This window comes from Amblyraja radiata, chromosome 22 (assembly GCF_010909765.2).
Source record: "Amblyraja radiata isolate CabotCenter1 chromosome 22, sAmbRad1.1.pri, whole genome shotgun sequence".
Taxonomy (NCBI): domain Eukaryota; kingdom Metazoa; phylum Chordata; class Chondrichthyes; order Rajiformes; family Rajidae; genus Amblyraja; species Amblyraja radiata.
The window spans coordinates 36306603-36333008 of record NC_045977.1 but is presented as its reverse complement, the minus strand read 5'-3'; the positions used below and the strand labels follow the sequence as shown (position 1 = coordinate 36333008).

At 39.8% G+C, this 26406-nt stretch overlaps 3 protein-coding genes and 1 long non-coding RNA gene across 8 annotated transcripts in view; 2 read left to right on the top strand and 2 right to left on the bottom strand.

The window, feature by feature from the left end:
* brat1 (BRCA1 associated ATM activator 1) lies at positions 1-21612 on the bottom strand. Of its 5 annotated transcripts, none has more exons than XM_033041040.1 (14): positions 21285-21612; positions 17206-17354; positions 16388-16539; positions 14050-14197; positions 12621-13041; positions 11463-11582; positions 7108-7202; positions 5953-6077; positions 4898-5084; positions 4103-4176; positions 3712-3817; positions 2804-2902; positions 2222-2400; positions 1-833 (listed from the first exon to the last, which is right to left on the bottom strand). In XM_033041040.1, the coding sequence occupies exons 1-14, from the start codon at positions 21398-21400 to the stop codon at positions 153-155; spliced, it is 2652 nt and encodes an 883-aa protein (XP_032896931.1). In that variant the 5' UTR covers positions 21401-21612; the 3' UTR covers positions 1-152. The 5 variants fall into 5 exon arrangements, with proteins under 5 accessions (XP_032896931.1, XP_032896934.1, XP_032896930.1 ...); XM_033041043.1 differs by having other exon boundaries at positions 1-836; positions 5953-6071; positions 21110-21611; XM_033041039.1 differs by having other exon boundaries at positions 1-836; positions 21285-21357.
* On the top strand, positions 7541-8949 carry LOC116985921. Its single transcript, XR_004415371.1, has 3 exons — positions 7541-7643; positions 8132-8137; positions 8868-8949. It is a non-coding gene; the product is annotated as an uncharacterized LOC116985921 (long non-coding RNA).
* Positions 21491-22647, bottom strand: LOC116985439 (uncharacterized protein DDB_G0271670-like). The gene is made up of 3 exons (XM_033040229.1): positions 22359-22647; positions 22085-22322; positions 21491-21739 (listed from the first exon to the last, which is right to left on the bottom strand). The coding sequence occupies exons 1-3, from the start codon at positions 22640-22642 to the stop codon at positions 21491-21493; spliced, it is 771 nt and encodes a 256-aa protein (XP_032896120.1). The 5' UTR covers positions 22643-22647.
* Positions 22475-26406, top strand: part of eif3b (eukaryotic translation initiation factor 3 subunit B) — a 24922-nt gene continuing 20990 nt past the window's right edge. Inside the window, exon 1 of the mRNA XM_033041044.1 lies at positions 22475-22653. The gene's annotated coding sequence lies outside the window, so the exon portion shown is untranslated. The remainder of the gene's footprint in view (positions 22654-26406) is intronic.

Sequence of the window (26406 nt, the reverse complement as noted above, 5' to 3'; positions counted from 1 at the left end):
CAGGGTTAGAAAAATGAGTTTATTTAATTTCAATTGCAATCATAAGAAAATACATTTGTTGACTAAGCGGGATCTTCAAGCTCAGTTGATAAAGGTTGATTTATATGAATGTTACATATTTAGCATTCCACATTTTTACAACGAATGGCAGATTAGTAGCAGTCTGCATCATTTTCCTCAGAGTTCTCAGCAGCTGCCAGTATATCTTGGAGCAGAGATCGAAGACTGGTCTCAATATGATCACTGCTACATGTGAGGTGCTGGTGCTGATATTCCAAGTCCAGTGTTATCAAAACTTCCATGACATCCTCCACATTTTTCAAATTTAGGTGATTATGAGAAAGCCAGCTGTGGAAACTTTCACTGTTTGGTTTGTATCCATTCAGATTCTTGACATTTTCAATGCTGTCAGCACGTGAAGCAGTCGTTTTTAGTTTCATTAGTATCTTGCATGCTTTCTGAGCCACTGGTCTATCACAATCCCATAAAGCATGAAATAAGATATCAAAAATTCCCGTATCACAGAGGTTCTGCAGAAAACATCTCACCTGCGTTGACCTTATGTTATTTGGCAATGCATCAGCGTACGGGTTTATTGATTTGAATGGTGACCCATCTATGAAAGCTTCTGCCAGTTCCAGACTATACATTTTGACCTCCCAATCCAAATCATAGCCCCCGATCTTCAAAACAACAGGAACCACATCCGCTAATTCACACGAGCTGAGCTTGTGGCTATTTTTTGCCCAATCGGCGAACACTTTAACCACAGCCCTCCTCGGGAACCCTTCCGTATCTTGGTTCAAAATGTCCAACAAACTGGAAAGAATAATCTTCTGGAAGGGAAAAAAAGTTGTATTTATTTGTTTTTTTAAATGTTCTCTGCGCCAGAAATTAATGAGGCAAATCTCTTTGTGCAAACATTGAGTGCTTACATCAAAATAGCCTAAGATACAAATATACAATTTAAATTAATATTTAACAGTGAATACAATCTTCAGTTTTATTCTGCCGTTTATAGCACCAAATAATACAAGAAAGTAAAAAGCAGCATCTCTGGAGAAAAGACACGGGTGATGTTTTGTCACCTAGCCTTTTTCTTCAGAGATGCTGCCTGACCCGCTGAGTTGCTCCAGTACTTTGTGCCCATCTTCGGAATAAACCAGCATCTGCAGCTCCTTCCTAAATATTTGGTGTGATGTTTGGTGGACTGTGTGGTGTGGGAGGACCCGTTGCTCCTCCCGTGCAGCAGCTGGCGCTGCACAGGACAAAGGGAGATGTTTTGTACATAGTTTATCCTGTCTGTAGACAGTGTGTGTGCAGCCATTTTGAGTTGTCTTGTTGCCAGCACTGAGTAAAGAATTAAAGACTTCTGTTGTAAATTAAAGACTCTCAAGTTTTGTGCAGACCTAGAAAACGAACACGAAATTTTGGTTCCAGTTATTCAAGTGATGTGGAATTTTCATATCAAATATTTGTGGCATAAACAGCAGTTGCCATGATTTTGACAAGCTGTTGCAAAATGTTGGGGTTGTATCTGTTTCTAGGAACCAGCATCAATATGGGAAGCACCATGCTATTCATATTTTGTTCCTTTTTCTCTACAAACTGCGAAGGTCCCCAAAAGCCCATTCAAAACTAAACCCCCATGAATTTGCACATATTTCAATTTAGTGTCTTATGGTTTGAGGATCAGATAGAGATTGGAGGCCACTTTATTCAACACCTCTGTTCAATCTCTAAATGTGACCCAAACCTACAGTTAACTGCAACTCAAATTCTTTGTCCTATTGTTACACTGACCTGTCTTCAGAATCATATCTCATTCCAGTTAGGCTCAACGTAAGTTTGAGGGATGGCACCTCATCACGAAGAAAGCTCTCTGTCTAAATATACTGATATTAGTAGGTAAATGCAGAAATAAAGTACTTCCCAGCTGCTTCCCAAGTAAATGGAACATAACACAACTGCAAAAGGACGCAAAGTGCTGGAGTAACTCAGCAGGTCAGGCAATCCCTCTGGAGAACTCGTCTGAGTTACTCCAGCCCTTTGTGTCCTTTTTTGTATTAACCAGCTTCTGCAGTTCCTTGTTGCTATGCAACCAAATCTCAATGCTGGTGGCAACCTCAAGTCTAGAACATCTGAAAAGCAGGTGAAGTAAAATTATTAATGTAACTAAAACATGGGTGCAGATAAAATGTAATTCAAAAATCGTACCCACCTTCTCTTCCATTAAATTCTTCTCATTTGATAAAGTTTGCCAGTTGGGAGAGAGGTAGTCCATCTTTCCCAGTGCAATAATGCTACTTGCACGGACATAACTTTCAGGATCTGAAAGCAGCTCCAAAACAAGATGAGGAAGTCCACTGGTCCCAATTAACAGGCAGAAACTCTGAATTTCTGAAATAAATATAAAAACATCAAAGATCAAAGTTCAGTACAAATGAGTAAACTCTACTACTGATAATATTTATCTTAGTAAGATCTACAAACATTTCAGCCTGTTGTCCGACACTTCAGTAACCACTTGAACATTATAATTAAGAAAATGGTTACACCGGGTTAATCTCAACTCATCCTTAAATGTGATCACAAGATGAGAACTTGGTTAAAGATCACATTTCTGAAAGGATCTTGCTAAAGGGAGACTCATCATTATGCAGATAACAGCAAGTTAATCAACACCTATGACTTGACTACTAACTGGCTGATCTGCTATTTATTAGATAAACAAATGTTACTTTTGTTGAGTTAATGGTACTTTTATCTGGAAAATATCTTCCATTTGAAAGACAACTAATACCTTTAAACTGGAAACACAGTTCGCCAAGAAATTCAACTGTGGAGTCACGAATCTCCCAATGAACATCAAACAGTCTTTTCTTTATTATTGATATGAAGTCTGTAGATATAGTGAAGAAAGATGGATATTAATTCAAGATTTGTCAAAATATGCAACCAAAATAAACCATGACAGCTTTGGAAACTTCAGCTGGGTTATGTGAAATAGCTCCATACCATATACAAACAAAATTTCTGCACCATCATTAAGGGAGCGAATATTTAATGCAAAAGCATGTTGTGCTATTTATAGTCTCCTTAAATCTTCTAAAATATAAAGGACCATACAAGCTCTCAATAGTGCATTGTTTTGGTACAATAGGACACAGCATTAGAAATGAGACCCAGGTCTGTTTAATGAAATCAGCAACACAAAATATTGAACTATTAAGTTCTACCTTTGACATTAGGCTCTTCTATCTAACTCTCCTGAACCTGTGATACCATTCCCCAGCTGCCAGGAACATTTCTAAATCTTATTCAAACTTTGCATTTTCCTTAATAAGCATAAGATTTGAATTATCAGTCTGTATTCTATTTTACAAATGTTAAGGTTTACAAATACACAGAATTTTGAGGATTAAAGCCAATATAAACTAAATTGCTGTTTTGTATTTTCAGTGATTATAAAAATAGTTTATTGTAAAAGATTGAACGCTGGCATATTCAAGAGGAATATTATTTTAATATATAAATAAAATCATAACAATGTAACTGGACATAAAATTCTGGTCCATAATTCCCATTAACTTGTTGCATAGAAATTTCTGATATAGTATTGCTCAAATTTCATTTATAAATAAAGCTTAGGTGGCAACAAAAGTCAAAATGCTATCTAAAATACAGCCACAATAAATAACATTTTCCTACCTCCATGAATAAACTCTTGCAATTTATTTTCAAACACGGGAGAATCTGCAACTTTAATACAGCATAACATCCACTGAAGTAAAGCTTGGAGAGTCTTCTTCAAAACCTAAACATTACAGATTTGATAAATTACCTAACGTTTTACACACGATACTTAGTTTAGCTGCAATTGGTACGATTGCATACAGAGGAGCATACTACAGTGCCCTCCATGATGTTTGGGACAAAGACCGATCATTTATTTATTTGCCTCTGTACTCCACAATTTGAGATTTGTAATAGAAAAAAAAAAATCACATGTGGTTAAAGTGCACATTGTCAGATTTTATTCATGAATAAACAGATTTACACCGAAATATTATGGTACAGGATACAATAAGGTAATACTCACTGTACAGTCTGTATCTGGGTTTCTGACATAATCAAGGAGAAGGTTTAATGCATTCTCGACTTCCTTGACTTCCCCTGTAATTAAATATGTTTTTTTTCAACAATAATTCAATCTATCTCGACACCATAGAAGTTAACAATATTATAATTCCAAAATACACAGCAACAAATTCACACTCCTGAACAGAAGTCTGCTCAGGAAGTGGATTCGGGGAATAGTTTATGCAAACAATTAGTAGGGGTTTGTTGGCAGGGTGATGTGGAAGAGGATGGAGGAATGTACTATGTTTGCAATAAGAAAATAATTACTCTCATGATACTTAACAAATGTTCCAATAAAACATAATTTAAACTTTGCTGATAAATCTTCAAGGAAATATAACTTCTAACCTAACATCTTGTACATCAAGTTATTGATAAATCCACAGAGCAATTTAGAATCATTGTTTACTTAATAAACACCAATAACTTTCTTTGTAAGATAGCAACTTTAGCACAGTCAAATATCCCAAAGTATTTTCCGAGGATAAATAATATTGACATAGAAAATCATTTCAACATATTATATGTTTTCTTTCTGCATGCTAAGCTACCACTGTTATTAAGATAATAAGAAATCATTATATAAAAACATTTATAGTCCTTCGGCTCTCAAATAGCAGCACATGGATTTTGCTGAACTTGGCATGACCAACATTTGGAGTTTCTAAAGGTGTAATCAGGAAGAGATACAAATTTGAACTAGAAAGAGTCATGTTAGAGGCAAAGAATACTTCAATGCTGTTTCTTTTCATACCTGTCCATTGCACGATTGCACCAATAACATCTATCCCTGCTCTCTGAACCTTGATGCATCCGATCAAATGTCTGCCAATTTTGATACCAGCTGAAGTGGTGGGAACAGCTGTGCCAATACACAACTGTAGGATAGTTAGCACCGAGTTAATCAAGGCTTGATATGACAAATCTTTCACCTGGGAGGGCTGAATCAAAAATAAAATGTAAAATGTTGATTTATTTTACAAGTTGTTTGATAAAATTAATTTATATTAACTTCTTTGTAGTTCACTATATCAATTCTTGGTTGTTCACTATAATGTGCGTCTCCATAACACAAATTGGATATAATGTGATTGGTAATTTGGGGAACACTATCTGCATTAAGCAGGCCAAATTGATTGAAATTGACAATCAATAGCTTCCATTGACACTTGTGCAATGATACTCTATTAAATAATGTAACATGCAGTAACAAAAATAAACTTATTGCAATTGAAAATACCCCTACTTTTGAAAATCCTTTGTTTTTATAACAAAGTAACAAAAAACTTAAATAATAAATAACCTTGTTATTGCAAGTCTGAAACTCTCTCTCAACAACGTACGTCGGTGACTGCCAATCACCCCCCCCACCCCCCGGACACTTATTATTATTTATTCAAATCATTTGCTATGTCGCTCTTCCAGGGAGATGCTAAATGCATTTCGTTGTCTCTGTACTGTACACTGACAATGACAATTAAAATTGAATCTTTGAATCTGAATCTAGCTACAAACCCACTTTCCCTCATTGACACAATTGTCTTTATAATGCAATCTTCTGCAACACTTTGTTTCTATCGTGTTATAGCAGAACTAACTGTACATTAAAAAGCACCTTTGGAGAGATATGGAAATTTCCCGCAAGTTAAGACGACCTGTTATTTTGTTCCTTACGATACAAAAATCAAAGATAAGAATAGGATTTCCTTTAACACCCATAAAATGTTCCATTTATACTCTTGTTGATAATTGAGATTTCAAAGCTGAGAAGACATCAGTAATGATTAGTAGCACAACATAACTACTAACCATTTTTAAGAATTCAAAGAGATGCGAAAGTGTCTGACAGATCAAGCTGATGCAGGTTGATTTTTTGGAAAGATGTTGTTCAATATCAACCCTGTGATTTGAGCCTTCATCCAGCACAACTGGAACAAAACAGATTATTTCAGTGTTAAAGAACATCGCTTTTGTTTAACGCAGATAATATTGACAAACTGTTAACCAAAATGGAGATTTTATTTTGTAGGTGTAACTATAGTTTCACATTGTTATTTTTGGAAGAGCACAAGTTAACAAATGGAGATATCAAATGTTTCTCTGAAGTGGAAAACACACATCTTTTCTTTGACTACTTGATCAGGACTGGGCCTATTCTACTCAGGATGTGAAGAACCTCATTAATTCTGTATTTCCTAGCGGATGAAGTTTCAGCTGCACACTTTTCACTACTTAGTTATTTTCATAAAGTAGGAAACAACCATGATTACAACTTCTAAAAAGTTAAAATTTGCACCCCATTAGATGCCACTCTGATCTGACACTAATCTTCTCCCTTTGAGTTTCAACATTTCCATCTCTCACCCTCTCTCAACTCTATATATTCAGCAACAGGAAGAATATCCCACCAACTCCATTTCACCAGTTACCCACAGCTTAGGTGTTGACTGATACCTTTAGGCTTTAGCTACAATTTTGTGGTACTCTCTGGTTACGACAAGTTGCAAAAGTCTAAAAGAAGTGGTGTATTTTGTTGCTTTTATGGTTTCTGTAAAAAGCCGGTGCTCCTGACAATATGCTTGGAAATTTTCTTTGGAATGGAACAGGTCAAAGAACAAGGAATTTGTCAGAGCAGAAGTGGTGAGCATATGTATGATGTCTTCCAGTGACGGCAGATTTATGTTCTATGGAGCCATAAACTCCTCTGGGATGATGCCTCAGTAAACGTCTGGAGATCATTATGATGTGCTACAAGCCCCTCTGCTGCAATGAAAGGTGCAACAATGGGCCGTAGCCAATGCATAACAGCTGGGTTCATAAGGGTGGGAATGGATAGCTCACCACTGCTTCCACAAGAGAATAGCTGGGCATTATGCTAGACACCTTTCTTGCTCCACAATACAAAACACAGGCTTTCTGGCAGGTTTCCTCACACATTTCTCTGCAGTTTACATCTTAAAATACCTGCAGCATCCTTGGGTTGTGCAGAAGTCACGTTAAAGATGTAATTCAGCGGCTGGAACATTGTTGTCATGGCCTGCATCCTCAGTGGCTGTGGACTGTAAAAAAATGCATTCAAAGGAGCTGCTGAAACAGGAGGCATGTAGCACAGTTAGCATTAATGCTAGCAAGAGCCATCTTCATGCTACATTCAAATGTAAGTTACAAGCAGTCATTATTTTTTTAAACTACAACATCAGCTGTATAAAGAAACACTGCTGTTTGCAAAGGAAACAGCTCATCGTGGGAGGTCATTTAAGAAACATAGTTTGGAAAATGGCAATGCTTGATCTTTCAACGGATACATGCATTCAATATTTATTGTATTAGGACAAATATTACATGACCATGAAATATTTTTATATGGATTAGCCAAATATACAGACAACATAGCTATATCAAAACTGCAGATATGATTACACAGAGAAGGAAAGGTGGCAACTATCAATACTGAGAAACAATAGCATCTAGACATTAGAACCAAACATTATACATCTTCAGTGGAAGACAAAAATGCTGGAGAAACTCAGTGGGTAAGGCAGCATCTATGGAGCGAAGGAAATAGGCAACGTTTCGGGCCGAAACCCTTCTTCAGACTGATGTGAGGGTGGGGTGGGAAGAAGAAAGGAAGAGGAGGAGCCAGTGGGCTGAGGGAGAGCTGAGAAGGGGAGGAGAAAGTAAGGACTACCTGAAATAAGAGAAGTCAATGTTCATACCGCTGGGGTGCAAACTGCCCAAGCGAAATATGAGGTGCTGCTCCTCCAATTTGCGGTGGTCCTCACTCTGGCCACGGAGGAGGCTCAGGACATAAAGGTCGGATTTGGAATGGGAGGGGGAGTTGAAGTGCTGAGCCACCGGGAGATCAGGTTGGTTATTGCGAACGGAGCGGAGGTGTTCGGCGAAGCGAGCGCCAAGCCTACGCTTGGTCTCACCGATGTAGAGCAGCTGACATCTGGAGCAGCAGATGCAATAGATGAGGTTGGAGGAGGCTCAGGTGAACCTCTGCCGCACCTGGAAAGACTGCTTGGGTCCTTGAATGGCGTCAGGGGGGGAGGTAAAGGGACAAGTGTAGCATTTCTTGCGGTTGCAAGGGAAAGTGCCTGTAGAGGGGGTGATTCGGGTGGGAAGGGACGAATTGACCAGGGAGTTACGGAGGGAGCGGTCTCTGCGGAAAGCAGACAGGGGAGGAGATGGGAAGATGTGGCAAGTGGTGGGGTCACGTTGGAGGTGGCGAAAATGACGGAGGATTATTTGTTGTACGTGACGGCTGGTAGACTGGAAGGTGAGGACAAGGGGGACTCTGCCCTTGTTACAAGTGGGGGGATGGGGAGTGAGAGTAGAGTTACGGGGTATAGAAGAGACCCCGGTGAGAGCCTCATCTATGGTAGAAGAGGGGAACCCTCGTTCCCTGTTAAATGAGGACATCTCCGATGCTCTGGTGTGGAACACCTCACCCTGGGTGCAGATGCAGCGTAGACAGATGAATTGAGAGTAGGGGATGGAGTCCTTACAGGAAGCAAGGTGGGAAGAAATGTAGTCCAGATAGCCATGGGTAGTGAGTTTATAGTGGATGTCGGTCAGGAGTCTAGCACCTGCGATAGAGATAGTGAGGTCAAGAAATGGTAGGGAAATGTCAGAAATGGTCCAGGTGTATTTGAGTGCCGGATGGAAGTTAGTGGTGAAATGGATGAAGTCAGTGAGTTGTGTGTGGGTGCAGGAGGTAGATATTTTGCACTATTGTGATAAAGAGAAAGGGGAGCTCTGTGTTTCCCAACTCAAAATGGGATCGAGAGGTGCGAAGCAAGCATTTATCTCATTGAACACGGCCATGGTCATATGGTCTCTCAATCAATATTTGGGGGTTTTGTGTATCTGGAAAGCCACCCCTCACAATACTGTGGCAAAAGAAACATTTCCATTGCCTGGTTTTTGAATATGCAAAGCTGGTTTGTCACTTAAAAAATGTTCCCAATGTAAATGTATAATTCAATAGAATCAATGTTCACATCCAAAATATTGAGGCAAACTATGTATTGTAATTATCCAAACTAGATTTGATCACCTTAAATATCGTTGGAACTAAAAATGAAAAAAAAAAATCAATATCTCTAGGGTTCGGAAACAGATTATAATATAAGATTTCCCTTGTGCATTTGTTTCTGCTTTGAAGGCTTTGCATCTCAGCAGACTTCAGATGGCTCTCTCAAGCACAACGTGCATAATTAGGAATAGCTTAGTAGCAGTTTATGCGGATCCTTTACAGACTGAGGCAATAGAAATAATGTTGGTGGAACAGAAAATGGCAGATAAATCAGACCAATAATACGTCCATTTTCACAGAAGATAATACAGTGCCCTCCATAATGTTTGGGACAAAGACCCATAATTTATTTATTTGCCTCTGAACTCCACAATTTTAGATTTGTATAATAGTAAAAATTACATGTGGTTAGAGTGCACATTGTCAGTTTTTAATAAAGGCAATTTTTATACATTTTGGTTTCACCATGTAGAAGTTACAGCAGCGTTTATATATAGTCGTCTCCCACCCCATTTCAGGGCACCATAATGTTTGGGACACAGCAATGTCATGTAAATTAAAGTTGTCATGTTTAGTATTTTGTTGCATATCCTCCATACTTTGCTCTTGCCATCACTCTGATGTAAGTTAATCTTTGTTTCATCTGTCCACAAGACCTTTTTCCCAGAACTGTGGTTGCTCTTTTAAGTACTTCTTGGCAAACTGTAACCCAGCCATCCTATTTTTGCAGCAAACTGGTGGTTTGCATCTTGCAGTGTAGCCTCTGTATTTCTGTTCATGAAGTCTTCTGCGGACAGTGCTCATTGACATATCCACACCTGATTGTGTTTGTGATCTGTCGGACAAGTGTTTGTTTTTTTCTCTTTATTATAGAAATAATTCTTCTGTCATCAGCTGTGGAGGTCTTCCTTAGCCTTCCAGTCCCTTTGTGATTAGTAAGCTCACCAGTGCTCTCTTTCTTCTTAATGATGTTCCAAACAGTTGATTTTGGTAAGCCTAAGGATTGGCTGATGTCTCTAACAGTTTTATTCTTGTTTCTCAGTCTCATAATGACTTTCATTGGCACAACTTTGGTCCTCATGTTAATAAACAGCAATAAAAGTCTCCAAAGGTGATGGAAAGACTGGAGGAACGATTAGGTGCTGAGAGCTCTCTTATACCTGCATTTAAACACAACTGAGCAATTACAAACGCCTGTGAAGCCATGTGTCCCAAACATTACGGTGCTCTGAAATGGGGGGGATTATGTATAAACACAGCTGTAATTTCTAGATGGTGAAACCAAAATGTATAAAAATACCCTTTAATAAAATTTGACAATGTGCACTTTAACCACATGTGATGTTTTTTTTTAAATCAAATCTCAAATTGTGGACTACAGAGGCAAATAAATAAATGATGGGTCTATGTCACAAACATTATGGAGGGCGCTGTACGTAGTTGTGGACTGTGGGTCTAAAACAAATGAGCGCACATGGACATTTTTTTCTTACAGGCTTCACAGGATGGATTAAAATGCAAATTTCCTTGACCAGGGATGAGAGTCATGCAATAAGAGATGGTGATTCAGGATAGGAATTAGAAAAAGTTGGTCATGCTGAGGGGAGTAACTCTTTGAAATTCTGTAAATGGAGAACAAATTTGCAGATGCTGATAATCCCAAACTAATATAGAAAATGTTAGAAACGCTCAGGCAAATGGTTCTGTGGGGTGAGAATCAAAAGTGATGTTTCTGATATATTCTGATATCACATGCATGATGAAGAAAGAACATTGAGATAGGATGAATTTGCTCATCTACTGCTAAAGTCTATTCACTTCCAAAATACAAACTAAATCCCCTGAATGGAGTGGAAGTAATCTGATGTTGTTTATTATGCATTCTGAATGATAATTTTAATACATCAACAAGCGATGCAATAAATGACCCAAATCATTCATCAGAGATAATTTAGATTGGCAAAATGCTTGAATAGATTTTAATAAGGGAGCATATTCAATTTATTCACCCACATTTAAATAAAATTCAGGTCCCTGAAGGACAGCAATAGAACATGTTATACTGTACTGCATCTTGAAAACTCAAAGATTCTTTCTATCAATATTCATAATGAATTATATTTGTACACAATTTAAAAATTGGGCCAAAGTACGATCTCAATAAAATTACTGGGGGGGGAGGGGGAGAATGTTAGCTACATTTCATATGTTCGTATGTAGCTAAATACAATTATTATACTTTTCTGTGTAAAGAAAACAGGTACCTAAACATTCATACCAGTTCTGGAGCTTTAGGATCCCTGTTGCTAATGGCAATGCTTCAGCCTGATTCAGTGAGCTCAGTAAGATGCGAAGTAATTCCCAGGTCTTGGAGTGCAGTACTTCACATCCTGTACTTCTGCAAGATACATTGAAAACAATCCATCTTTTACTGCATGCAACATAAAGACAATTGCACATAAAGCCAATAGGTTATGCCACAATTATCAATAGGCTCTTCTTTTATTGCCATCATCATGGTCTGCATCACTAAATTTAATCCAGGCAGTGCACATTTCCAGAGACATTACCAAGGGCATTGATTGTGAGGAACCAGTCAGCCTCCCCCGTTTTCTACCTCGCACACATCACACAATTGACAGCAATTCATCACCACTGAACACAAGCATATAAAAGCCATTGTGAATAAATAACCATACGATGGTTTTATCATATATATTGAAACTGATTAGCGACATAATATTTTTAAATTCAGTATCTAACATTTAAACCCCATTCAACCCCAGCAGAATAAATTACACCATTTTAATACCTGTATACTGTTCCTATTACCCTAAAAAATTCCAACCTTTTCTAAGCATTCATAATTTATTATCAATTGTTACAATGTTGCTAATTAATAAATATGCCCAGCCTAGTTTAATGATGCTAAACAAGTGAAGGAGCATACTCAATTAGACTCTCAATTGCTTCTACGGCATTATGAATCATTTTTGTAAATAAAGTATTTCCAACATTAATTGGAGAAGTTTACCTCAATATTTTTTGTTTTGGTCAACACTTTCAATTACTCAGTTTGTGCTTTACACCTCAAGATCGTAAAGTTTAAGCACATATACGAAGACAATTTTGATTTAAGTGCCACCAAGTGGGATCACAACATGATGTGTGGCAATACATCTTTATATTTTTCACTCTTGGGCAAGACAGCTGTTCGCAGATTTATTTGAGAGTAATATATTAGGTTCCAGACTTTACATCTGAAATTAACATAACTGAAACTGCAATAAGTCCATCACACCTCAGTTCTGGTGGATTGCCAACAAAAATCTGCCATCATAGTGTAAAGCAAACCTTTTAATCAGAATGCTATATGACAAATATTTGGAGACATAGAATATTAAGTAGGTCTTGCAAATAGCTTCTGGATTCTTACCTGGATACATTCAAGAGTAGTTCTGCCAAAGGCTGGCCAATTGTAGTCAGATCACCATTTAGAAGTAATTTTATACTTCCTTCTATCTTGAGCCACAGCGATGAAAAACAAACTGGACTGCAGGTTACAGAAATCTTCGATAGTAGCTTCAGGGACTGTTGAATGTTGGAAGTGATGTTGGATCTCAGAAACTCGTCAATGTGTTCAGTAATTGCACAGACACACTCAGACCAAACAGTTGAGTCCAGTTGAGTAACTGTACCAACTGCATCAGTTACTTCAATTTTGCTGCTAGTTTTCAATGTAGCAAATTCAGAATGTTGTAAAGTGAAAGATAAAATGTTTGCTAAAAGTTGACTTGCTGTTGAGGCCACAAAAATACTTGGATCCTTTTGAAGCCATATAATCTCAGAGATGCAGTCTGTTGGTACAAAGGGTAAGAAAATATAATCTATTGTTGAAATTCAGTGCACCTTTCTCTGATAAAACAGAAATAAAAGTTAATGTAGGAAATGTTTTTAGTTAAATAAATTTACATTTTAGTTGGAAGATAATTTTGCTCCCACTGGCTTGTCTGCTTGTGCAAAGAACAATGAGCAATGTCAATTCAGGATAAAGACCTTTCATAATATCTGTCAATAATCAAGCAGATCGTATAGATAATCCTTTAGATCCTTTAGATAATGTTCCAGGTATCAGAATATTAAACCTTCTCTTAAGTGTTGTCAACAGATTTACACCTTTTGTTCGATAAGGACAAATAGTTTTTCCACGCAACTTCAAATGTACTCACTGGATGGTGGAAAAGTACATTGTGAAGAAGGCAACATAGGATCGAGTGGGTAAAGATCTGGCAAGTAGACTATAAAGTGGGAACATATGAAAATGCCTATTTTAGAAGGAAAATAATAAATAGACATATTATCTAAATTGTGAGAGATTGCAAAACTCTGAGATGCAGAGGGATTTGTCTCCCTCCTCTGCCCCCGTTGAAGGTAGATACAAAATGCTGGAGTAACTCAGTGGGACAGGCAGCATCTCTGGAGAGAAGGAATGGGTGATGTTTTGGGTCGAGACCCTTCTTCAGACTGAGTTACTCCAGCATTTTGTATCTACCGGATTTAAAGATCAGTCTGAAGAACAGTCTCGACCCAAAACGTCACCCATTCCTTCTCTCCAGAGATGCTGCCTGTCCCACTGAGTTACTCCAGCATTTTGTATCTACCTTCAACTTAAACCAGCATCTGCAGTTCTTTTCTAATAAATAATTAATATTTAAATGTATTTCTTGTTGGTTTTTGAACTACATGAACATCTATGTATGAACTGATTTTTCCAGTGATCTCTATAGATGCTTAAAATAGAAAGTGTTTATATTTTTGCATTATCGTTATCACCAGGCATAGGATTTACAGGAATGAGTGATTACCATGTTTACAGAGAAAGTGAATCAGAGCTTCGTGGTGCAGCATATTCTGGATACCCAAGAGCCATCCGCAGCGTACAGTTGCATCCTTCCATGCTTCTGTCTCAATGTTTGCAGGATTCCCAAACAGACTGTTCATAATTCCATCAGCCTGGGGTAGCAAAAACACTGGAACTATAACATCACTTTAGGCAAACTATATAAAAAAATTAAATTAACCCAAAGATAACCCTCTATGGGCTGGCTTTACTTCTTCAAATTAAATTTGATTTTGCTACTTATACTCCAAGAGACTGTAATTTCAACTGAAATAAATTTAACAGTGCTGGAAATATTCAGCAGACTATTCAGCATCCGAGGAGAAAGAACCAGTCTCTCCATAGATACTCTCCTCACCTGCTGAGTATTCTTCCTTTTCCGGACTGCTTTCTCTGCTCTGTTGAATCCAATGGATGAAGACTTTATATTGTGGATAAAGCGAAATGATCAAATTCACACCCAAAACTGGATGATCTATAAACAGCACGAACGGGTCTCTCTCTTTCACCTGGAAGATGAGAGGAAGACCTGTTCGTAGTGTATATGGTGCAGTCAGATCTGGCTGTGAATTTGGCAGTTGGATTTCGGGGAGCAGAGACTTTGGCTGGACCAGGGAGAGCAGTTAGGGTAAGAGTGAATACTGATCTGGAAGACTAGGTTGATCACATTGGTAGTTGCAGAAATGGTGGAGAAGTCGAGTGGATTATCATTGATCACGTCTTTCTGCTTCCATGCTTTAACTCCATTTATATACCGCATAACCCTCCCAACCCTACTATAGAACAAAATATCTTAGCTCAAGATCTCTGATGCTAAGTTTCAACATCTAAAATTCTCATCTATTGTTTCTCTATATCGATGGTGCCATGATTCCCTTTACGTGGAAAGGCTACATTGGGTGTGGATGGAGGAAAAAAGGAGTCAATGGAGAGCAAATGTGGAGACACAAATACATGATCAACAATGGGCCCACGCATAATTGAGAAGATGGGATTAGTGCATTCACATGATAAAGTACATGATGACAATGAAAAGAAGCACTGGAGTTTATATGGAAAGATGGAATTAAGAATGAAAGGAGCACAACACAGAATACTTGCTACTTCAGATACCAACTTGACCACAATTTAATCAAATTAATGAATATGCCCTTTCGCACACAAATCAATAATCTAAAGCACTGCTTATTTTATAGTATGGTAATTTACCAGACTGCGTTCTGATTGTATAATTAAGGTGGGTAGTGCAACACATAATGAATAGAAATGCAAGAACTAAGATGGAGTTCACTGCAGTTCAAAATGTTACAAATATTAGAAAAGTGGAGAATTAAAACAGAAAATACTGGAACTACATAGCAGGCTAACAAGTAAAGATGGATACAAAACCTAAATATTTAAGGTGTACCATTTCTCAGAAAATATATCCATACAAAATATCCACTTGGCATTTCCCTTTTCAATTGTCATGAAGCCGCTGTGTTTTTGCTACATTTTATACTTACTTTACATTTCCAAACATGTTATTATGATTCTTTCTTTTAAATTAGGGGATCTCTATAAATACCAAATAATGGTTAGATTTGATTCTCAAGGAAACTACCTTTCTTCAAATAAAAACATCAGAAGGATGAAAATTAAATATTTTTGGTAATGTTGCAGCTGTACAAATATTGGTTAGGCTGCGCTGGAGTTGGTGTGCAGTACTGGTCGCCGCACTACAGGAAGGATTTGATAGCATTAGAATGCATGCAGAAGGTTACCAGGACATTGCCTGGAAAGGAGGGTTATATTTACAAGTAGAGGTTGGATAGTGTTGGTTTGTTCTAACTGGAGCATAGGAGGCAGGGGGTTCACCTTACAGATATTTATAAAGTTATTAAGGGTAACTGTACGGTTGGTAGTCCGAGTCATTTTTAAAGGGTCTGGGAATCTAGAGCTAGAATACATAGGTTTAAGGAGAAAGATAAGAAATGTAAAGGAAATCTGTGGGGCAAGTTTTTCCACAGGGGACGTGGTAGAGAAACAAAAATTACAATGTTTAAATGAACCAAATGCAGGCAGGTGGGACTAGGGTAGATGGGGTATGTTGGTTGGTGTGGGCAAGTTGGGCCAAAGGGCCTGTTTCCACTCTGTATAACTCTATGACTGTCTAAAAAACATTCTGGCCAAGTGCTTGGAAAAGAATAGACCTAATACAGGTGAATGAGATTTGCATAGATCGGCATCACGGTCAGCATGGACCACTGGATTCAACTGTTTGTTTCTGTGCCGTCCAGGTCATTGACTCTGTGATTACTTACCTCCAGTTTACAGAAATGATCTTCAGAAGCTGCGAGTAGTCCTGTCAGTCGCATAATGAATGACAAGATGCTTGGATTAAGGTCCTTCTGCTTGGAAGCATTTACAATATTTATCAGACATGGAATCTTCTGCAGGATACAGAGCTCCGTTTCTGAAGAAAGCACAGAAAAGAAAAATAAATAAAACCTTGAAATCAAATTCTTACTTATTATCACCATTATCACAAGGTATTTGCCTATCCTTTTTAAAATATTAATATTAGTCCTATATTTTTTCCCATCCATTTTTCTAATCTTCAACATCTTACAAAGATTCATTTTTTGGGGCACTGATCACTCTCTAGTTCTATACCATGATAGTGTTTGTTCACATTTAACCATATAACCATATAACAATTACAGCACGGAAACAGGCCATCTCGGCCCTACAAGTCCGTGCCGAACAATTTTTTTCCCTTAGTCCCACCTGCCTGCACTCATACCATAACCCTCCATTCCCTTCTCATCCATATGCCTATCCAATTTATTCTTAAATGATACCAACGAACCTGCCGCCACCACATTTAATTTAGTTTAGAGATAGTTTAGTTTAGATTTTAGATTAGGAGTCCAAATTGTTATTTTGCAATTATTTTATGTTTCTGGCAATAAGAATAGATTATTCAACAAAGATACATGTTCCTTAATGAAAGGCAAGTAGATCTTAGCAAATATCTTTCCGAAAGTTAATCAAATTTTTCATTCTCAACTCAGTTCCCATAACCATTTCTTTCATGCTGCCCAAGATTACCAGCTTAAATAAAATGATCACAAATTACCATTTCCTGTTATTGCTTGGAAACAGTCAAGTAGCTTCTCCAAACAGGTATCATCAACAACGGACTTTCTGGAGTCTCCCAACACAGCACAAACACGGGGCAGCAGTTCTGCATAGTCGTTTTCCATTGTGCAACTCTGTTGAAAATCTCTGGAAAAAAAATATTAAAAAATGTGCTTTTGCTGGCCATGCGCCTTCCCAAGAATGTCTCTAACAGGTTGTAGATTGTTAATTGTCCCACTACAATTGGCTTCCACCTACTTAGCACGTTTATATACAAAAATCTTAAACTAAGATTTTTATACATGTAGGCTGCTATTGACTGCTACTAATTTCAGGCTACTATTTTACTGGCTATCAAAGATTTTAGATATTTAACACGAGATTTCAAGTTCTGGTTAATTTTTTTAATAATATTGCTGATGTTTTCTGGCATGTACATTGAAAAACACAACAATGATTCTGGAGCAATCAAAGCTCCCTTGATCAGGTAAGATAAGCAACACAATGCAGAGATTTTGAAGAAATAATTCATCAAAATCCTGGGGGAGAAAAACTGTCTCATAGAACATCTATGAGAATGGCTGAGATAACACAATGTGATGACAAATTTTAATCCAGATTTGAGAAGCTGTAGGCCAGGACATATTTTTACACATTGGAACTCAAGTAGGATGTTCATCATCCAGTTAAAGCAGCATCCAAAGCAGCTCCCTTGATCACAACCCAACTACTACTCTAAACAAACGAGTTTTCCACCATAAAATACCATTTACAAAATGCACTCCAGTTACTGCAATATCATCTGCTACACCAAGTAAGACAAAGCCAAGTGGGCACCTGGTAACATCAACATCTGCAGGTGCCCTCTAATTTGCACACCATACTGACTTACAAATATGTCAACGTCTCTTAGACAATACACAATAGGTGCAGGATTAGGCCATTTGGCCCTTCCAGCCATCACCGCCATTCAATGTGATCATGGCTGATCATCCCCAATCAGTAACCTGTTCCTGTCTTCTCCCCATATCCCTTGACCGCTATATTTAAATGCCCTATCTAGCTCTCTTGAAAGTATCCAGAGAACCGTTGAAAGTATCCAGAGAAATTTCGTTCAGACCAAAAGGTCTGAATGACAAAAATAAAATTCAATTCAATTCAACCGGCCTCCACCGTCCTCTGACTCACAACTCTCTGGGTGAAGAAATGTTTCCTTGTCTCCGTTCTAAATGGCTTACCCCTTATTCTTAAACTGTGGCCCCTGGTCCTGGATTCCCCCAACATCGGGAACATGTTTCCTGCCTCTAGCATGTCCAAACCCTTTATAATCTTATATGTTTCAATAAGATACCCTTTCATCCTTCTAAACTCCAGAGTATACAAGCCCAGCCGCTCCATTCTCTCGGCATATGACAGTCCCGCTATCCCGGGAATTAACCTTGTAAACCTACACTGCACTCCCTCAATAGCAAGATCCCGTTGTACTTCCCCTTTTCCCAAATTGACACAATTTAGATAATAATCTGCCTTCCTGTTTTTGCTACCAAAGTGGATAATCTCACATTTATCCACAGTAAACTGCATCTGCCCTGCATTTGCCCACTCACCCAACCGGTCCAAGTCACCCTGCATTCTCATAGCATCCTCCTCACAGTTCACACTGCCACCCAGCTTTGTGTCGATTGCCGGCTTAAATTCTTGAAATCGCTCCCTTACAACACTGTGTGATTATCTGTACCAGGACTGGAGTGGTTAATGAAAGTAGCTCACCACCACCATCTCAAGAACAGTTAAGATGGGCTACAAATTTATCTTTGCATCAATGCCCAGAACTAAAAAAAAAAGGAAAATTTGACTATGAAACTGTTTGAGGAGTTTGAACAAATGAATGAGGGGTACTCTTTATTGAGGCTGGATATCAGCTTGCTCAATGCACACAAAAAGACAATAACCAGAGTTCTTAATTAATTCAAATTTGTAAAGGCAGATGCAATGCAGTTACAAACAAAAATTGAAAAACCAAACACTCGAGAAGATAAAGGCAGCAAAGTTGGTTTCAATTGGTGCACGGATTGCACGCTGAGGCAAAGGAGTACATTTTTTGGTATGGCTGTATGGTAATTTGCATATCAGTGTACCTTAATTGGTGTATGTGACAATAAAAGACCTTTGAAACCTTTGAACTTGCCAATATTTTAGGATGCATCTAAGGATAAAATGTTATGTGACATATCTAGCACATGTGTACAAATATATGAAAGTGATTGATGAGGTTGCCATCGGAGGACCTTAATTCCAAAATGTTATATACATATTTCATGAGAATGTCTGTAAGACAGTTTTTGTATTATTTAGTAAACATTTTTTTTAAAGTACAAGATTTGCTTCAAACACTTGTTACAGATAGTATCGCAAGGTCCTCTAAATAATGTTAACTATTCAAACCATCTGGTAGATGTAAAGCTCATCTGGCTCACTAATGCTTTTCAGGAAATGAAATCTGCCATTCATTTCAGACCGAAGAGACACAAAAAGCTGGAGCAACTCAGCAGCATCTCTGGAGAGAAGGGCGATGTTTTGAGTCGAGACCCTTCTTCAGACTATTAGATACATCAGGCCAACCAGTGTGATTGACTTAACTGTCTCAGATGTAGAAACATAGAAAATAGGTGCAGGAGGAGGCTATTCGGCCCTTCGAGCCAGCACCGCCATTCATTGTGATCATGGCTGATCGTCCCCTATCAATAACCCGTGCCTGCCTTCTCCCCATATCCCTTGACTCCACTAGCCCCATGAGCTTCATCTAACTCTCTCTTAATTCCATATGTTTAAGGATGGACCAGAAATACGGGGTGGAAGATTGGAACCTTCACGTGGTCCGCCCTGTTTCGACGAATGCAATCAACCCGGCGTGCACAATCAAATGAGATCAAATAGAACAAGTTGTCCTACAACTTTCGGCTGTGCACGCCATACGTAAGAAGAATAAGACCAGAAATACTAAAGTTGCCAGCAACACTCACATTCTACAATTTTCCAAAAAAAGTATACCATTCCAATGGCATGTTGAATAACCCAGGTTGTGAACAAATTGATGCTTTTTTAAAAACTACAAATAAGCTCAGTTTGTGTTCAGGGACCATCTCAGCATAAAAGGTGTCACTAATAAATCTAATAGACAATTTAGGAAGGATTTCATTTACCCAGAGAATAATGACTACCACAATTGAGATGGATTGAGATGGAGATTGGTTAATTAAAGGGGAAATGTCATCAGTGACAATGCACAACAACAACAACCCCTTCGACCACCGTAAAGCATCAAGCACGCATCTATATTAATCTTCAGCAAAAGACAAAATGCTGGAGGAAATCAGTGGTTCAGGATCTGAGGAGAGAATGGACAGGTGCGTTTCAGTTCGGGACCCCTTCTTCAGACTACATTAAATCTTCAATCTGAAGATAGACACAAAAAGCTGGAGTAACTCAGCGGCTCAAGCAACATCTCTGGAGATAAAAGAAATAGGTGACGTTTCAGGTTGAGACCCTTCTTCAGACCGGACTCAACACTAAACTTTAACCCCGTCTCCTCAAGGTATGCCTACTTTGAAGAAGTTCTCCTCCTCCCTCCGAAAAGCCTATTTCCTTTGCTCAATAGATGCTGCCGCACCCGCTGAGTTTCTCCAGCAATGTTGTCTACCTTAGACCTTTAACCCCGCTCCACGAAGCCCGCCGGCGGGGAGAGGGGAGGGGAGAGGGAGGCACATCGACGGTATTAATTTTTGGAAGTTTATTTGATATTTAGGGAGAGTCCGAGCGCCCCGCTACCATCACCGTGTCCCCCTCACACAGTGTGAGTTACCGGCTACCCCCGCCCGCTGTCACCGTGTCCCCTTACTTACGGTGTGAGGTACACGCGACTCCAGCCCGATGTCACGGTGTGAGGTACACGCGACTCCAGCCCGATGTCACGGTGTGAGGTACACGCGACTCCAGCCCGATGTCACGGTGTGAGGTACACGCGACTCCAGCCCGATGTCACGGTGTGAGGTACACGCGACTCCAGCCCGATGTCACGGTGTGAGGTACACGCGACTCCAGCCCGCCATCACTGGCCGCGCAACATGGCCTCCCGCAGACCGTGCCACAGTTGCAGGAGGGGGGGGGGGAAGACGGAGGGACAACTCCATCATCACGGATACCCGTGAAATAAATCAATCATCGGCCACAAAACAGAATATTTAATTATAATGTTTTGGTTTTCCCATCTTGAAGGTACGCTGTCAACGGTTAATGAGCTTCCAGTGTTTGATTCTGTCTCTATGGGGCGTCCACCCCTCTGAGTGCTGTGGGGGCGGCGGTGACGACCTCGAGCTGAAGCCGTTGGCTCGGGCTCGGGGCGCGCGCTCCCGCTCGGGGGCGGGGCCGTTGCACGAACAGTGGGGAAGCGGAACATTGCGTGCGCGCTCCCGCTCGGGGACGGGGCCGTTGCACGAACAGTGGGGAAGCGGAACATTGCGTGCGCGCTCCCGCTCGGGGACGTTGCACGAACAGTGGGGAAGCGGAACATTGCGCGCGCGCGCACGCACACGCACGCCTTCCCGCGGGAACAGGACAGGGGCGGTTGTGCGGGGCGGGGGAGGAGGGGTGGTTACGCGCTCGCCTGTGCCCGTGCCGCGCGTCCTCTCGCTCTTTTTCCGGCCGCCGATCGAGAGGAGAATGAAGGAAACGAGCGACGGCGAGCTCTCGGAGGCTGAAGATGAGGTTGTGGTGGTTGTTGAGACGGCGGCGGTTGCTGCTGCTACTACTGCTACTACTGAATCGGCGATGGAGTCGGTGGTAGCAGAGGTGGTGGTGGCAGAGGCAGAGGTGGTGGCAGAGGCAGAGGTGGTGGTGGCAGAGGCAGAAGCAGAAGCAGAGGTAGAGATGGTGGTCGCAGAGGCAGAGGCAGAGGTGGTGGTAGCAGAGGCAGAGGTGGTGGTAGCAAAGGCAGAGGCAGAGGTGGTGGTAGCAGAGGCAGAGGTGGTGGTAGCAGAGGCAGAGGTGGTGGAAGCAGAGGCAGAGGTGGTGGAGGCAGAGGCAGTGGTCGCAGAGGCGGTGGTGGTAGCGGAGATGGTGGCAGAGGAGGAGAAGGAGGACGACGAGGAGGATGAGGAGAAGGAGGACGACGAGGAGGATGAGGAGAAGGACGAGGAGGATGAGGAGAAGGACGAGAAGGAGGAGGAGGAGGTAGAGGAGGCAGAGACGGTGGCAGAGGCAGAGACGGTGGTAGCAAAGGCAGAGACGGTGGTAGAGGAGGCAGAGGCAGAGGCAGAGACGGTGGTAGCAAAGGCAGAGACGGTGGGAGAGGAGGCAGTGCCAGAAGTGCCGGAGGAGGCCGAGTTGGAAGAGCCGGAGGAAAGCTTCAGCGACCCTGAAGACTTCGTGGACGACATCGACGAGGAGGGTAAGAAAGCGGGAGGGGAACCGGTTGGGGGTTTGACCGATTTTTGACGCAGCGGTGGCTCTGAGTCCATGTGCGTTTGGGAGTAGTTGGAGCCCGAGGCCTAACGTGTGTCTGGAACCGGCTTTTGGAAGCGAGACGAATCGCAGATTTTGTGCTACGTTGACCAGGTTGCTCGCAGAAGATTTCAACAAGGCCACGCAGACTTTTGTCAGCGCTTATCTGGAGTGCCGTTCATTAATTGTTGCAATATGGCCTATCTGTCAATCAAGACTAAATTTAAAGATATTACCTTTTTTTCATAGCTTTAAATTTAGTGCCTTTTAAATATTTAAATATGTCCTTTTCATATTTAACGATATGCAGGATTTTGTTGTTCCATTATTAAAGTGTGTAAAAAATGTGTGATATAAGAATATATTCCTTATATCACTATCCTGCAACTAATTACAGTCTACCTGTCATTATTAAAACATCTTTTCATATTTAAAGATATGAATTAATTTGTTCCCTTATTAAAGTGTGTAAATAGTGATATAAGAATATATTCCTTGTATCACTATCCTGCATATAAATATTAAAAGATGTTTTAGTTTTGACAGGATATGTAATTATTTACAATACGAATATTTCACTATCATTTGACTGCATCACTATAATTTAAAATTAGTGTTACCCACTTGCTATATTCTTGCAGAATGTATTCTAGGATACTTTTTATGGACATATGATTCTTTATTCAAAAGCTCAGTAATCAGGACAGTGCCTTTGATTTATTTTTTCTACTCCCAATCTAAATCTCATATTACACTTTAAGGAAACAGGAATTTCAGACATCATAGAGATGGAATTCTTACTCCATCTGCTGTAAATATTTTTCTACCTTGGGGTTTTTAACATTTCCTGTCATCGATGTTCACTTAAAATAAAGGTTAATTCCTTTTTCCTTTACAAGTTCCAACCTTATTGCCAACTTCTCAAATTCTTGCCCACCTCACCTGGAATACTTTGAATACCTCTAATTGGATGCCTTGCATTAAAATTAGTATTAAATGCTGTAGGGTTTTTTTGTGAGCCAGTCTTACAACTTCTCAATTGGCCTCTAACCTTATGTAGTGAAACCCTCGTCATCCAGCAACTCCTGCTTCTACCCTCCGGTATCAACCCACTGTCAAACTGGATAAGATTTACAATATCTGCAGATAAATCCTTGCCCCACCCCGCCTCCTTTCATTATTCATCTACTTCTAGGTTCTAACTTCCACTGTACTTCTGTTTGCTAAATTGAGTTCTGGTTAGACAGTGGCTTGGTTTTCAAAATTCTTATCCTTGTCTTAAAATCTCTCAATGATCTAACTCCTCTGTCTCTGTAATTTCCAGCTTTCTAATCTTCCAGAATATTTGCATCACTAGTTATGACCACTCGCCATTTCCTGACTAATCCATATTTATTCGCTATGCTTTTATGCCTGGATATTATTCCATAAGATCCTCAAAGTCTCTATGTAAATCAGTTTGAGCATCAAAACCGGAGGATAACAATTAGCATCACGAATGCAATCAAATACACCAATTTCCATTTATATTTGCTACAACATAATAAACTTGATCACAAAGGCACAAGCAATTATTCAACTATTTTCACTTTAAGTGGAATGTATTCTTCTGTAACCTGTTTTGGGAATGGAAGCTATTCATAAGTTTGCACAACACCTGCAATGATACAAGAAAAAAAAAGCCGATTTAGTTTACTTATGGAAAGATTCTATCATTAAAAAAATATTTTCTTTCATGGACATTTGTAATATGATTAATTCGATTTGCTTGTCACTTTAGGTGAGAAAAAAAGCTGAATTAAATAAAGTAACTGAAATTTGCAGCAAGCATGATCAAAGTACAGAAATAGGGTAGTATCAAATCCATAGTATATATTTGAAAAGCTTTTGATATGTCTTGAGGTTGCTCAGTAACCGAGCCTTCACAGGCAACTCACTAGAAAACTCCAAAGGTTCGCTACCCATAGAGTGAAGAAATGTTTTCACATTTCTGTCTTGAATGGCTGGTTTTTATTTTGAGACTGATCCCTGTTCAAACTCCTGATCACTAGGAAACATCCAACTCTGCATTTACTTTGTCGGGACCCTCAACTTTTGAATGTTTCTCATTCTTCTAAATTTGAGGCCTAGGCCTAGTCAGATCTGTAATCTCCAGAATTGATCTGGTGAACTGTTGTAGCATTTGCTCTAAAACGGGTAAGGAGACCCTTAAATTCCAAGAGCCAAGAGAGTTTTATTGTCATGTGTCCCAGATAGGACAATTGGTTGCTGCAGCACAACAGAATATGTAAACTTAATACAGAACAGGAGATAAAAGTTCAGTGTGCCTATATACCATAGACCATATATATATATACACAATGAATAAACAGATAAAGTGCAATAGGCTGTTATTGTTCAGACTTTGTTTGATGTCGTGTTTAATAGCCTGATGGCTGTGGGGAAGACGCTGTTCCTGAACCTGGATGTTCCAGATTTCAAGCTCCTGTACCTTCTTCCCGATGGAAACGGAGAGATGAGTGTGTGGCCAGGATGGTGTGGGTCTTTGATGATGTTTGCCAGCCTTTTTGAGGCAGCGACTGCGATAGATCCCTTCGATGGTGGGGAGGTCAGAGCCGATGATTGACTGGGCAGTGGTCACAACTTTCCAGATGCAATTCCACCAGGATTATGCATGGGGGTAGCAAGATGTTTCCATTCTTGCATTTAAATCTTATTGCAATAAAGGCCAGTGTATTATTTGCTTTCCTATAATTGTTTATTGTACCTATGTGTTAACTTCCAGAGATTTTAATACCTCAGGAAACCAACATCTTTCACCCTCTTGCCATTTTAGAAAAAAACCCATTTTGTTTTAAACTAAAGTGAAAAATCTATCATTCACTTGCTTCCAAAGATCTCTGCATCCTCCTCGTAACCCATACTGGCCCAAAACTTTGTATAGTTAGCAAACTTGGATATATTTTATTTGATCCCTTCTTCCAAACGGTTGACCCTGGTGCTGATCTTAGTGGCACCCCACTACTCACAGCCATCCAACAAGCAAATTATTTCTTCTTATGTTTTCTGCAAGTTAGCCAGTCCAGTTTATAATCCCCAATACTAGTTTATAGCTCACTAAAAGTGGCAACACAAGTGGATAGAGTAGGATGCTTGCTTTCATTGCTACAGGCATTCGGAGCGAGAGTCAGGAAGTCACAATGCAGCTTTGGTTAGACTGCCTGGAATATTGCGTGCCGTTTTGGCCGCCCCATTGCAGGAAAGGTGTGGAAGCATTGGAGGTGGTACAAAGGAGGTTTACCAGGCTGCTGCCTGGATTAGAGGACTTCAGCCACAGTGCGAGGCTGGATAGACTTTATTTGTTTTACCTGGAACGTTGGAGATTGAAGGGAGACTTCATAGAATGAATACGTTTATTGGCCAAGTATTCACATACAAGGAATTTGCCTTGGTGCTCTGCCCGCAAGTGACAACATGACATACAATGACAGTTAGGAATGACACACAAAACATTAAACATTAATAATAAAACATTATCGATTAAACATGAGAATTACATAAAATACCAGAGCAAAAGGAGGCTACAGATTTTTGGTTATTGAGTAGAGCTACTACTCGTGGTAAAAAGCTGTTTTTACGTATGGCTGTGGCAGCGTTGACAGTCCGGAGTCGCCTTCCAGAGGGAAGTGATTCAAAGAGT